The 13,160-nt window shown below is 36.6% G+C and overlaps 1 protein-coding gene across 4 annotated transcripts in view; it reads right to left on the bottom strand.

Annotated features, from left to right (window-relative positions):
- Nucleotides 1–5,159, bottom strand: part of si:ch211-243j20.2 (uridine-cytidine kinase-like 1) — a 48,226-nt gene extending 43,067 nt beyond the window's left edge. For all 4 annotated transcript variants that reach the window (XM_066676657.1, XM_066676656.1, XM_066676658.1 and 1 more), the window contains exon 1: nt 5,008–5,159. In XM_066676657.1, the coding sequence (XP_066532754.1) occupies nt 5,008–5,105 (98 nt within the window). In that variant the 5' untranslated portion in view covers nt 5,106–5,159. The remainder of the gene's footprint in view (nt 1–5,007) is intronic.
- Between the last annotated feature and the right edge of the window lie 8,001 nt (nt 5,160–13,160).

The raw sequence follows: 13,160 nt of genomic DNA, 5'->3' as shown, positions 1-13,160 counted from the left end.
GTGGTCGGAAGCCAAAAGTGACACCTGTGCTGGCCAGGAGGATAGTGAAAGAGGTGAAGAAAAATCCAAGGATCACCACCAAGTCCATCATGGTGAATCTGGGCTCTGCTGGTGGCAACATCTGAAGGCAGACAGTCCAACGAACACTCCACACTGCTGGGTTCCACAGACGCAGAACAAGGAGGACTCCACTTCTCCAGAAAAGGCACACAAAAGCCCATGTGACCTTTGCAAATGCTCATCTGGGCAAAGACGACGACTTCTGGTCTTCTGTTTTATGGTCAGATGAAACAAAAATTGAATTGTTTGGCCACAATGATGTGTCCTTCATTTGGCATAAAAAAGGAGAAGTCTTCAACCCTAAGAACACCATCCCCACTGTCAAACATGGTGGTGGGAACCTAATGTTTTGGGGGGTGTTTTTCAGCCAATGGACCAGGGAGCTTGATCGCAGTAAATGGCACCATGAAAAAAGAGCAATACATCAAGATTCTCAACAACAACATCAGGCAGTCTGCAGAGAATCTTGGCCTTGGGAACCAGTGGACCTTTCAGCATGACAACAACCCAAAACATACAGCAAAAGTGGTGAAGAAATGGTTAGCAGACAAAAACATTAACACTTTGCAGTGGCCCAGTTAGAGTCCTGACTTGAATCCAATTGAGAATCTGTGGAGGGAGCTAAAGATCAGGGTGATGGCAAGGAGACCCCCCAACCTCAAAGAGTTGAAGCTCATTGCTAAAGATCAATGGGCAAAAATACCAGTGGAGACTGGTCAGCAATTACAGGAAGCATTTGATTGCTGTAATAGCCAATAAAGGCTTTTCTATTAATTATTGAGAAGGGTATGAATAATTTTTGACATCCCATTTTTGTTCAAATGTGAATAAAAGCTGAGAAATATTTTTTTTCCACAATGATGCCTCTTGTACATCAGCGTTTCCGCTCAAAAATAAAATTGCTGGTTGAATAAAAGTAAATTTAAGTCAAAATTTGCCAGGGGTATGAAAACTTTTGGGCTTGACTAATATAGATATAGATATATATATATATATATATATATAAATCAATGATTTACTGCTGGTTCTGCATGAATGGTTTCTAGAGGGGTGCTTATTAGTGCAGCACCGGGTTTGCTTTTGGAGAGTGAGGGAGTGAGCCGTATAAAGTGGCTCTGAGCGAGCGAGGCAGAGAAAGTGTTTGTAATCATTTAACATCAGACTCTGAATGACTATTTATTTTCATGTGTTTTATATGATAGAGGCTCCTGCACTGTGGTGATTTAGAGTTTTTTCTGTCATTTAACCTGTGTGTGCTGGTACTGTGCATTGATGATACATTAAATTAGACTTCACCACAGAGAAATTTAATCCCTGAAACCTCTCTGCAGAAATTGTTAAAAAATGTGGACACGGCAGACATAGTTGTGTATTTACAGGCATATATGCACATGCACAAGTACAAAATAGGCGACAAGTTATTAGTTGTAATATCGGACTGATAACAATAATTATAAGAATCCACATATCGGCCATATGTCCATATCCATATTTGGACATAAGTGTCCAAACTGCCATCAGAAATGCCTTATTATCTCATGACTGACCCAACCTCCATTTGAGCAAAGTTATAAGAAAATGTTCCACGGAGAGCAAGAGAGAATCCATGGTCTCAAGGAGCCTCTCAAACAGAGCTGCTCGCATGGCTGCTTCATGTTGGTGTGGGTGAGGGAGACTGGAAGAAACCTCACATCCTCTCCAGGAATCCACACACTTGCCCAGTTTAGATTGGTGTCTCATATGAGTAAGGCTCTCATCACATGGTCAGAAAATGAACAGATTTGGTGACCTTATCCCAGACAATACAACTGTATCTAGCTATTAAATGTTTAGACATGCCACTGAAAATGGCAATTCAGTGTAGTTTTCATACCAATATATTTTGTCATTGTTGAATTAAAAACATTTCTCTCCCAAAACAGCAACTTCACAGGAGAAGGAAGTCAATATAAAAAGATTTAATTCCAAGTAATTTTGAAGCATGTCTTCTGGTCCGTTCATCATGAAATTTTCACTAAACATGACAGCTGCTGTGTTCAAATTATTTATTAAACTAAAAATGAACAGAAATTGAGATACATGTTTTTAATTGAACAGCTACGATTTGTGCTGTACTATGTTTGCACTTAAACACCAAAGCAATGTTTGAGAGCTATCCAGAGATAGCTCTCAAACATGTGTTCCTGCCAGGGTATGTTCCTGCCTTGCGCCCAGTGATTCCAGGTAGGCTCCGAACCTAGTTTTACTGGTTTATAAATAATGATTTTAAATAATGTGTGCTGTTGATTTAACAAATTCATGCAATCAAGGAACATCTGAACAAAACATTGTTCTTCAAACTCACTCACACCTAGTACCTTACTGAAAAAATAAATCTTATATTTCTAAGGCAGCATTAGTTTAAATATATATAATTATCTTAGGTGCCTAATGCTTCTGCACAGTACTGTTTAGCAAAATTTTAGCTTGTCTGTACATTTTGTAAACAACAGAAACTCATTTGTTACTTGAGTTGTATAGATCTGTGGGACTTTGTCTGTTTATATTCATGTAGTTAGCAGTTAGGGCGGCACGGTGGCGCAGCAGGTAGTGTCGCAGTCACACAGCTCCAGGGGCCTGGAGGTTGTGGGTTCGATTCCAGCTCCGGGTGACTGTCTGTGAGGAGTTGGTGTGTTCTCCCCGTGTCCGCGTGGGTTTGCTCCGGTTTCCTCCTACAGTCCAAAAACACACGTTGCAGGTGGATTGGCGACTCGAAAATGTCCGTAGGTGTGAGTGAATGTGTGTGTGTCTGTGAAGGACTGGCGTCCCCTCCAGGGTGTATTCCCGCCTTGCGCCCGATGATTCCAGGTAGGCTCTGGACCCCCCGCGACCCTAAATTGGATAAGCGGTTACAGATAATGGATGGATGGATAGTTAGCAGTTTCTCAAATTTACTTTGGGTTCCTACTTGAAAATGGACTGAAACAGCAAAAATAAATCAACGATGCCCACTAAAAGAGCTAAAATAAAGCAATATCCTGATCTTGTTTCATGATTTTCAACATATTTAAACTCTTAGCCGTTTTTCTACGGTGAGCAAAGAAAAAGGAATCTAGCTCATGGGTACCCAAAGACTGCCCCCCCGGGCCAAATGCAAAAGCAAAAGCAAATCTTAACGCTTTAAGATTTTTAATTAGCCCATGGGATCACTTTTAGGAATACATCATTAGTGGCCCACTTGCACTTGGCAGTTTTTCTTTCACCAAAATTTAAAGAACTAAGCTAAACTTAAACACCATTCATTTCCACAGGCCAGCAAAGTAATTCACAGAACGACATTTGGTGATGGCTGCAGCAAAAAAAAACAAAAAAAAACCCTGCAAAGTTGACAGTGAGGACAGACGTTTTCAAGAGAGGGAAATATTTGCACTAAAATGTTGGATTTTACACTCTTTGTACAGAAGTGTATTGCTGCCACATACAAAAATAAAAAATATTCAGTATGTTATTATGAGATAAGCATCTCGTTTTTATGAGATATGTCTGTCTCCATATCTATCGGTATTCTGTCTGTAATACCAGTATGACACTATGGTTTCACGCCACAGTGACCAGCGATGGTCTGTAGGTCCAATTGTGTCAAGTTTGATGTCTATGTAATGTTTTATGAGTTTGGGCCTATTTTCCTATAGTGAACGGAGAATGACATATCTCATAAAAATTAGATATTATGTCTTAATTTCGAGATACTTATAATTTCAAAATATATCGTTTTTACCACATCTCATAATAACGAGAGACATATATATATATATATATATATATATATATATATATATATATATATATATATATAAACAGTTTTGTAAAAAAAAATTCATATTTTGAACACACTGTTATAAATTATAAATAATATATTTGGAAAGAGAGACTGGCCCTTAAGAATAGTGTGATCCAGTTCGGCCTCCTTTGAAAAAAGGTTGGACACCCTTGGTCTAGCTTGTCTGACTGGGCCACTTGTTTTTTACTCATTGTACACACTGGACAAACAGACAGGAGATCTTGCAAATGATCTTCTGAACTTTATCAAATGTGTTTGTGGTTGATTACAATCATGAGCATCACCTTTAAATTCAAGGTTTTAACAGATTAAGGTTAGTTTTAATGTGTTAACTGAACTGTTGTAATATCGATTTTATATTTGCAAAAAAAGTTATTACCATTATGATTCAGGATTTATTATTTTATATGATTCACTCTCCCCATCTCCCACACATTCAGGTTTTAGTTAGAAAGATTTTAATGTACTCAATGTTGCTGTGCTGATAGTCCAAACACGTTTTTGTTACAGTCAAATAGTTCATATGTTCTTTTCATCAGACCACTAAACTTTTTCTCAAATGGTATATTTTCACTTAGAAACCCAACAGATTTATAAAATTTGACTCAACATTTTGCAATTGCCTTTGTCTGTGTGTAGTCAACGTAAATAACATGGTAGCTATGCTAGCTATATATAGATTAACCATACAAGCATACAGCATGATGTTTGCTGTAGGGTAATGTTTACAAATCAGCTCAATTATACTCATAAGCAATGCAGCAGTAACATATGGAGCTATATATAATAAATATTAGTATTTTTTTGGGGGGGGGAGCACAGGTAACTGAAGTGTATTGACTGCAACGTTTCAAATAACGCGGACCGCGTTGTAGCATCTGAAGTGGTCGCGTCCACAAAAAAAAAAGATTTACTAAACAGGAAATAGAGACATTTGAAAATTACTCCCCCGTATTTGTAAGTGAGTAGTGTCAGTATCAATATAGGGCTCCATTTAAAGTTACATATGTAAAATGTTTCAGAATTCAGCGAATTTCTGGAGCGACGTAAGCTAACACTGCCTCGTCACCACGGCGTATAAAAGGTCTCTAAGAGTATTAAGGGTCTGAACGGCTCGTTTCTCTTACCTGTCTGATCTGCACATTGGCCGCTCATCCTCCTCTCTCTCCTCTTTTTTCTCATTTTCGGTTTGTTGGACCTCCACTGGCTTTATTGACACATCCATACTTTCAACACTTAAGGCTCATCTGCGCATGCGCGGGGGGACGTTACACCATAAAATCCGACTGGAGTCAAGCTATCCGCACTTTGGAAACTGACGGTCAAGCCATCCGCGCTTCAAATCCGAATGCACGTATAGGCGCGTCATTACGGTTTTTCATTGCGGAGAACACCACATCCGCTTTGGGACAGATAGAGAGTCTGAAATCCGCGTTTGAGCAGCGATGTCTCTGTTACTAAATAAATGCACGCGTTTGAGCAGCGATGTCTCTGTTACTAAATAAATGCACGCAATGCTAAAATGGACTAAATGGGCTAAAATTAACAAGCCATTAGGAATATATTTCGTTTTAAATCTCTTTAAAGAGGCAAAACACGCTTTGATTATTTCATACATTTACGTATTTTTTTTTACTTTTCTATAAACACTTAACTGGCTTTGAATAGTAATCCTGGTGGACATGTAGAAATACAGATTACATTTTACTGTCATTAAACAGAGGGAGCTCACTGTATAATATTCTCATGGATTTATACTGAATACCTACCAATATGGATTTCTCAAAAATTACCCATAATGCCTAAACCATTCCACTGTCATTAAACAGAGGGACCTCGAGGCTATTACCTTTATGATTTTGGTAGAATTTCACTGTGTACTTTTCTCATAAACACATATTACATACGTACTGATATGTATTTCTCAAAGATTACCCATAATGCCTAAACCATTGTACTGTCATTAAAAAGAGGGACCTCTTGGCTATTACCTGTATGATTTTGGTAGAATTTCACTGTGTACTTTTCTCATAAACACATACTGAATATTACCAATATGGATTTCTCAAAAATTACCCATAATGCCTAAACCATTCCACTGTCATTAAACAGAGGGGCCTCTTGGCTATCAGCTGTATGATTTTGGTAGAATTTCACTGTGTACTTTTCTCATAAACACATATTACATACGTACTGATATGTATTTCTCAAAGATTACCCATAATGCCTAAACCATTGTACTGTCATTAAAAAGAGGGACCTCTTGGCTATTACCTGTATGATTTTGGTAGAATTTCACTGTGTACTTTTCTCATAAACACATACTGAATATTACCAATATGGATTTCTCAAAAATTACCCATAATGCCTAAACCATTCCACTGTCATTAAACAGAGGGGCCTCTTGGCTATCAGCTGTATGATTTTGGCAAAATTTCACTGTATACTTTTCTCATAAACACATATTACATACGTACTGATATGGATTTCTCCAAATTTACCCATAATGCCTAAACCATTCCACTGCCATTAAACAGAGGGGCCTCCTGGCTATCGGCTGTATGATTTTGGTGTAATTTCACTGTGTACTTTTCTCATAAACTCATACTGAACATTTACCAATATGGATTTCTGAAAAATTACCCATAATGCCTAAACCATTCCACTGTCATTAAACAGAGGGGCCTCTTGACTATTAACTGTATGATTTTGGTAGAATTTCACTGTGTACTTTTCTCATAAACACATACTGAATATTACCAATGTGGATTTCTCAAAAATTACCCATAATGCCTAAACCATTCCACTGTCATTAAACAGAGGGGCCTCTTGGCTATCAGCTGTATGATTTTGGTAAAATTTCACTGTATACTTTTCTCATAAACTCATACTGAATACATTCCAATATGGATTTCTCAAAAATTACCCATAATGCCTAAACCATTGTACTGTCATTAAACAGAGGGACCTCTTGGCTATCAGCTGTATGATTTTGGTAGAATTTCACTGTGTACTTTTCTCATAAACACATATTACATACGTACTGATATGTATTTCTCAAAGATTACCCATAATGCCTAAACCATTGTACTGTCATTAAACAGAGGGACCTCTTGGCTATTACCTGTATGATTTTGGTAGAATTTCACTGTGTACTTTTCTCATAAACACATACTGAATATTACCAATGTGGATTTCTCAAAAATTACCCATAATGCCTAAACCATTCCACTGTCATTAAACAGAGGGGCCTCTTGGCTATCAGCTGTATGATTTTGGTAAAATTTCACTGTATACTTTTCTCATAAACTCATACTGAATACATTCCAATATGGATTTCTCAAAAATTACCCATAATGCCTAAACCATTGTACTGTCATTAAACAGAGGGACCTCTTGGCTATCAGCTGTATGATTTTGGTAGAATTTCACTGTGTACTTTTCTCATAAACACATATTACATACGTACTGATATGTATTTCTCAAAGATTACCCATAATGCCTAAACCATTGTACTGTCATTAAACAGAGGGACCTCTTGGCTATTACCTGTATGATTTTGGTAGAATTTCACTGTGTACTTTTCTCATAAACACATACTGAATATTACCAATATGGATTTCTCAAAAATTACCCATAATGCCTAAACCATTGTACTGTCATTAAACAGAGGGGCCTCTTGGCTATCAGCTGTATGATTTTGGTAGAATTTCACTGTGTACTTTTCTCATAAACACATATTACATACGTACTGATATGTATTTCTCAAAGATTACCCATAATGCCTAAACCATTGTACTGTCATTAAAAAGAGGGACCTCTTGGCTATTACCTGTATGATTTTGGTAGAATTTCACTGTGTACTTTTCTCATAAACACATACTGAATATTACCAATATGGATTTCTCAAAAATTACCCATAATGCCTAAACCATTCCACTGTCATTAAACAGAGGGGCCTCTTGGCTATCAGCTGTATGATTTTGGTAGAATTTCACTGTGTACTTTTCTCATAAACACTTACTGAATATTACCAACATGGATTTCTCAAAAATTACCCATAATGCCTAAACCATTCCACTGTCATTAAACAGAGGGGCCTCTTGGCTATCAGCTGCATGATTTTGGTAGAATTTCACTGTGTACTTTTCTCATAAACACATACTGAATATTACCAATATGGATTTCTCAAAAATTACCCATAATGCCTAAACCATTCCACTGTCATTAAACAGAGGGGCCTCTTGGCTATCAGCTGTATGATTTTGGTAGAATTTCACTGTGTACTTTTCTCATAAACACATACTGAATATTACCAACATGGATTTCTCAAAAATTACCCATAATGCCTAAACCATTCCACTGTCATTAACTAGAGGGGCCTCTTGGCTATCAGCTGTATGATTTTGGCAAAATTTCACTGTATACTTTTCTCATAAACTCATACTGAATAAATTCCAATATGGATTTCTCAAAAATTACCCATAATGCCTAAACCATTCCACTGTCATTAAACAGAGGGGCCCCTTGGCTATCAGCTGTATGATTTTGGTAGAATTTCACTGTGTACTTTTCTCATAAACTCATACTGAATATTACTAACATGGATTTCTCAAAAATTACCCATAATGCCTAAACCATTGTACTGTCATTAAAAAGAGGGACCTCTTGGCTATTACCTGTATGATTTTGGTAGAATTTCACTTTGTGCTTTTTTCATAAACACATACTGAATACCTACCAATATGGATTTCTCAAAAATTACCCATAATGCCTAAACCATTCCACTGTCATTAAACAGAGGGACCTCGAGGCTATTACCTTTATGATTTTGGTAGAATTTCACTGTGTACTTTTCTCATAAACACATATTACATACGTACTGATATGTATTTCTCAAAGATTACCCATAATGCCTAAACCATTGTACTGTCATTAAAAAGAGGGACCTCTTGGCTATTACCTGTATGATTTTGGTAGAATTTCACTGTGTACTTTTCTCATAAACACATACTGAATATTACCAATATGGATTTCTCAAAAATTACCCATAATGCCTAAACCATTCCACTGTCATTAAACAGAGGGGCCTCTTGGCTATCAGCTGTATGATTTTGGTAGAATTTCACTGTGTACTTTTCTCATAAACACATATTACATACGTACTGATATGTATTTCTCAAAGATTACCCATAATGCCTAAACCATTGTACTGTCATTAAAAAGAGGGACCTCTTGGCTATTACCTGTATGATTTTGGTAGAATTTCACTGTGTACTTTTCTCATAAACACATACTGAATATTACCAACATGGATTTCTCAAAAATTACCCATAATGCCTAAACCATTGTACTGTCATTAAACAGAGGGACCTCTTGGCTATTACCTGTATGATTTTGGTAGAATTTCACTGTATATGCTTCGCATAGATAAGAAAGATATTTTCTGAAGCCCATGGGAAAGGACCTTGTGCATTTTCATATCATATGGCAAAAGCATTTGAGTTACAGTTGTTTTTCTGTGATGCTTGGAAGGCAGACTGCACAGCTGTTTTTAAACAGAATCTGGAAATACACAGTAATTCAAGTTCTTCATAATTTTGATAATTATTAACGTTCAAGTTGTTAGGATGTTGGAGTTGGGGGCGTTAGAGGTGGTTTGGTATTGGTTGGAAACTAACCCTAGCTGTCTATGTTTTTGAACATAACCTACATGACAACCAATCAAATGAGAGCATCTATCCGCTACAGAGCAACCCAGAGTACAGCATGCCATACTTATGTAACTGTAGGGAAGAGACCACTGATGCAACAGCAGAATATATAGTGCCTTGCGAAAGTATTTGGCCCCCTTGAACTTTTCAAACTTTTGCCACATTTCAGGATTCAAACATAAATATATGAAATTTTAATTTTTCTGTGAAGAATCAACAACAAGTGGGACACAATCGTGAATAAAATAAAATATGCAATATTATTAAGAGGGCCGAATAATATTGCATGCCCCACTTTTCAGTTTTTTATTTGATATTTTATTTTATTCACGATTGTGTCCCACTTGTTGTTGATTCTTCACAGAAAAATTAAAATTTCATATATTTATGTTTGAATCCTGAAATGTGGCAAAAGTTTGAAAAGTTCAAGGGGGCCAAATACTTTCGCAAGGCACTATATATTCTGCTGTTGCATCAGTGGTCTCTTCCCTACAGTTACATAAGTATGGCATGCTGTACTCTGGGTTGCTCTGTAGCGGATAGATGCTCTCATTTGATTGGTTGTCATGTAGGTTATGTTCAAAAACATAGACAGCTAGGGTTAGTTTCCAACCAATACCAAACCACCTCTAACGCCCCCAACTCCAACATCCTAACAACTTGAACGTTAATAATTATCAAAATTATGAAGAACTTGAATTACTGTGTATTTCCAGATTCTGTTTAAAAACAGCTGTGCAGTCTGCCTTCCAAGCATCACAGAAAAACAACTGTAACTCAAATGCTTTTGCCATATGATATGAAAATGCACAAGGTCCTTTCCCATGGGCTTCAGAAAATATCTTTCTTATCTATGCGAAGCATATACAGTGAAATTCTACCAAAATCATACAGGTAATAGCCAAGAGGTCCCTCTGTTTAATGACAGTACAATGGTTTAGGCATTATGGGTAATTTTTGAGAAATCCATGTTGGTAATATTCAGTATGTGTTTATGAGAAAAGTACACAGTGAAATTCTACCAAAATCATACAGGTAATAGCCAAGAGGTCCCTCTTTTTAATGACAGTACAATGGTTTAGGCATTATGGGTAATCTTTGAGAAATACATATCAGTACGTATGTAATATGTGTTTATGAGAAAAGTACACAGTGAAATTCTACCAAAATCATACAGCTGATAGCCAAGAGGCCCCTCTGTTTAATGACAGTGGAATGGTTTAGGCATTATGGGTAATTTTTGAGAAATCCATATTGGTAATATTCAGTATGTGTTTATGAGAAAAGTACACAGTGAAATTCTACCAAAATCATACAGGTAATAGCCAAGAGGTCCCTCTGTTTAATGACAGTGGAATGGTTTAGGCATTATGGGTAATTTTTGAGAAATCCATATTGGTAATATTCAGTATGTGTTTATGAGAAAAGTACACAGTGAAATTCTACCAAAATCATACAGGTAATAGCCAAGAGGTCCCTCTGTTTAATGACAGTACAATGGTTTAGGCATTATGGGTAATCTTTGAGAAATACATATCAGTACGTATGTAATATGTGTTTATGAGAAAAGTACACAGTGAAATTCTACCAAAATCATACAGCTGATAGCCAAGAGGCCCCTCTGTTTAATGACAGTACAATGGTTTAGGCATTATGGGTAATTTTTGAGAAATCCATATTGGTAATATTCAGTATGTGTTTATGAGAAAAGTACACAGTGAAATTCTACCAAAATCATACAGGTAATAGCCAAGAGGTCCCTCTGTTTAATGACAGTACAATGGTTTAGGCATTATGGGTAATCTTTGAGAAATACATATCAGTACGTATGTAATATGTGTTTATGAGAAAAGTACACAGTGAAATTCTACCAAAATCATACAGCTGATAGCCAAGAGGTCCCTCTGTTTAATGACAGTACAATGGTTTAGGCATTATGGGTAATTTTTGAGAAATCCATATCAGTACGTATGTAATATGTGTTTATGAGAAAAGTACACAGTGAAATTCTACCAAAATCAAACAGGTAATAGCCTCGAGGTCCCTCTGTTTAATGACAGTACAATGGTTTAGGCATTATGGGTAATTTTTGAGAAATCCACATTGGTAATATTCAGTATGTGTTTATGAGAAAAGTACACAGTGAAATTCTACCAAAATCATACAGCTGATAGCCAAGAGGTCCCTCTGTTTAATGACAGTGGAATGGTTTAGGCATTATGGGTAATTTTTGAGAAATCCATATTGGAATTTATTCAGTATGAGTTTATGAGAAAAGTACACAGTGAAATTCTACCAAAATCATACAGGTAATAGCCAAGAGGTCCCTCTGTTTAATGACAGTGGAATGGTTTAGGCATTATGGGTAATTTTTGAGAAATCCATATCAGTACGTATGTAATATGTGTTTATGAGAAAAGTACACAGTGAAATTCTACCAAAATCATACAGCTGATAGCCAAGAGGCCCCTCTGTTTAATGACAGTAGAATGGTTTAGGCATTATGGGAAATTTTTGAGAAATCCATATCAGTACATATGTATTATGTGTTTATGAGAAAAGTACACAGTGAAATTCTACCAAAATCATACAGCTGATAGCCAAGAGGCCCCTCTGTTTAATGACAGTGGAATGGTTTAGGCATTATGGGTAATTTTTCAGAAATCCATATTGGTAAATGTTCAGTATGAGTTTATGAGAAAAGTACACAGTGAAATTCTACCAAAATCATACAGTTAATAGCCAAGAGGCCCCTCTGTTTAATGACAGTGGAATGGTTTAGGCATTATGGGTAATTTTTGAGAAATCCACATTGGTAATATTCAGTATGTGTTTATGAGAAAAGTACACAGTGAAATTCTACCAAAATCATACAGGTAATAACCAAGAGGTCCCTCTGTTTAATGACAGTGGAATGGTTTAGGCATTATGGGTAAATTTTGAGAAATCCATGTTAGTAATATTCAGTATGAGTTTATGAGAAAAGTACACAGTGAAATTCTACCAAAATCATACAGGTAATAACCAAGAGGTCCCTCTGTTTAATGACAGTGGAATGGTTTAGGCATTATGGGCAGTTTTTGAGAAATCCATATTGCTAAGTATTCAGTATAAATCCATGAGAATATTATAGTGAGCTCCCTCTGTTTAATGACAGTAAAATGTAATCTGTATTTCTACATGTCCACCAGGATTACTATTCAAAGCCAGTTAAGTGTTTATAGAAAAGTAAAAAATACGTAAATATATGAAATAATCAAAGCATGTTTTGCCTTTTTAAAGTGATTTAAAACGAAATATATTCCTAATGGCTTGTTAATTTTAGTCCATTTTAGCATTGCGTGCATTTATTTATTAACAGAGACATCGCTACTCAAACGCGGGTTTCAGACTCTCTATCTGTCCCAAAGCGGACGTGGTGTTCTCCGCAATGAAAAACCGTAATGACGCGCCTATACGTGCATTCGGATTTGAAGTGCGGATGGCTTGACCGTCAGTTTCCAAAGTGCGGATAGCTTGACTCCAGTAAAATCCGGCATATTCCTAAACCTAACATTCAGATTATC

Source organism: Hoplias malabaricus, chromosome 7, assembly GCF_029633855.1.
Source record: "Hoplias malabaricus isolate fHopMal1 chromosome 7, fHopMal1.hap1, whole genome shotgun sequence".
Taxonomy (NCBI): Eukaryota; Metazoa; Chordata; class Actinopteri; order Characiformes; family Erythrinidae; genus Hoplias; species Hoplias malabaricus.
Note: the sequence above shows the minus strand (reverse complement) of the source record. Positions and strands in the feature narration are given on the sequence as shown.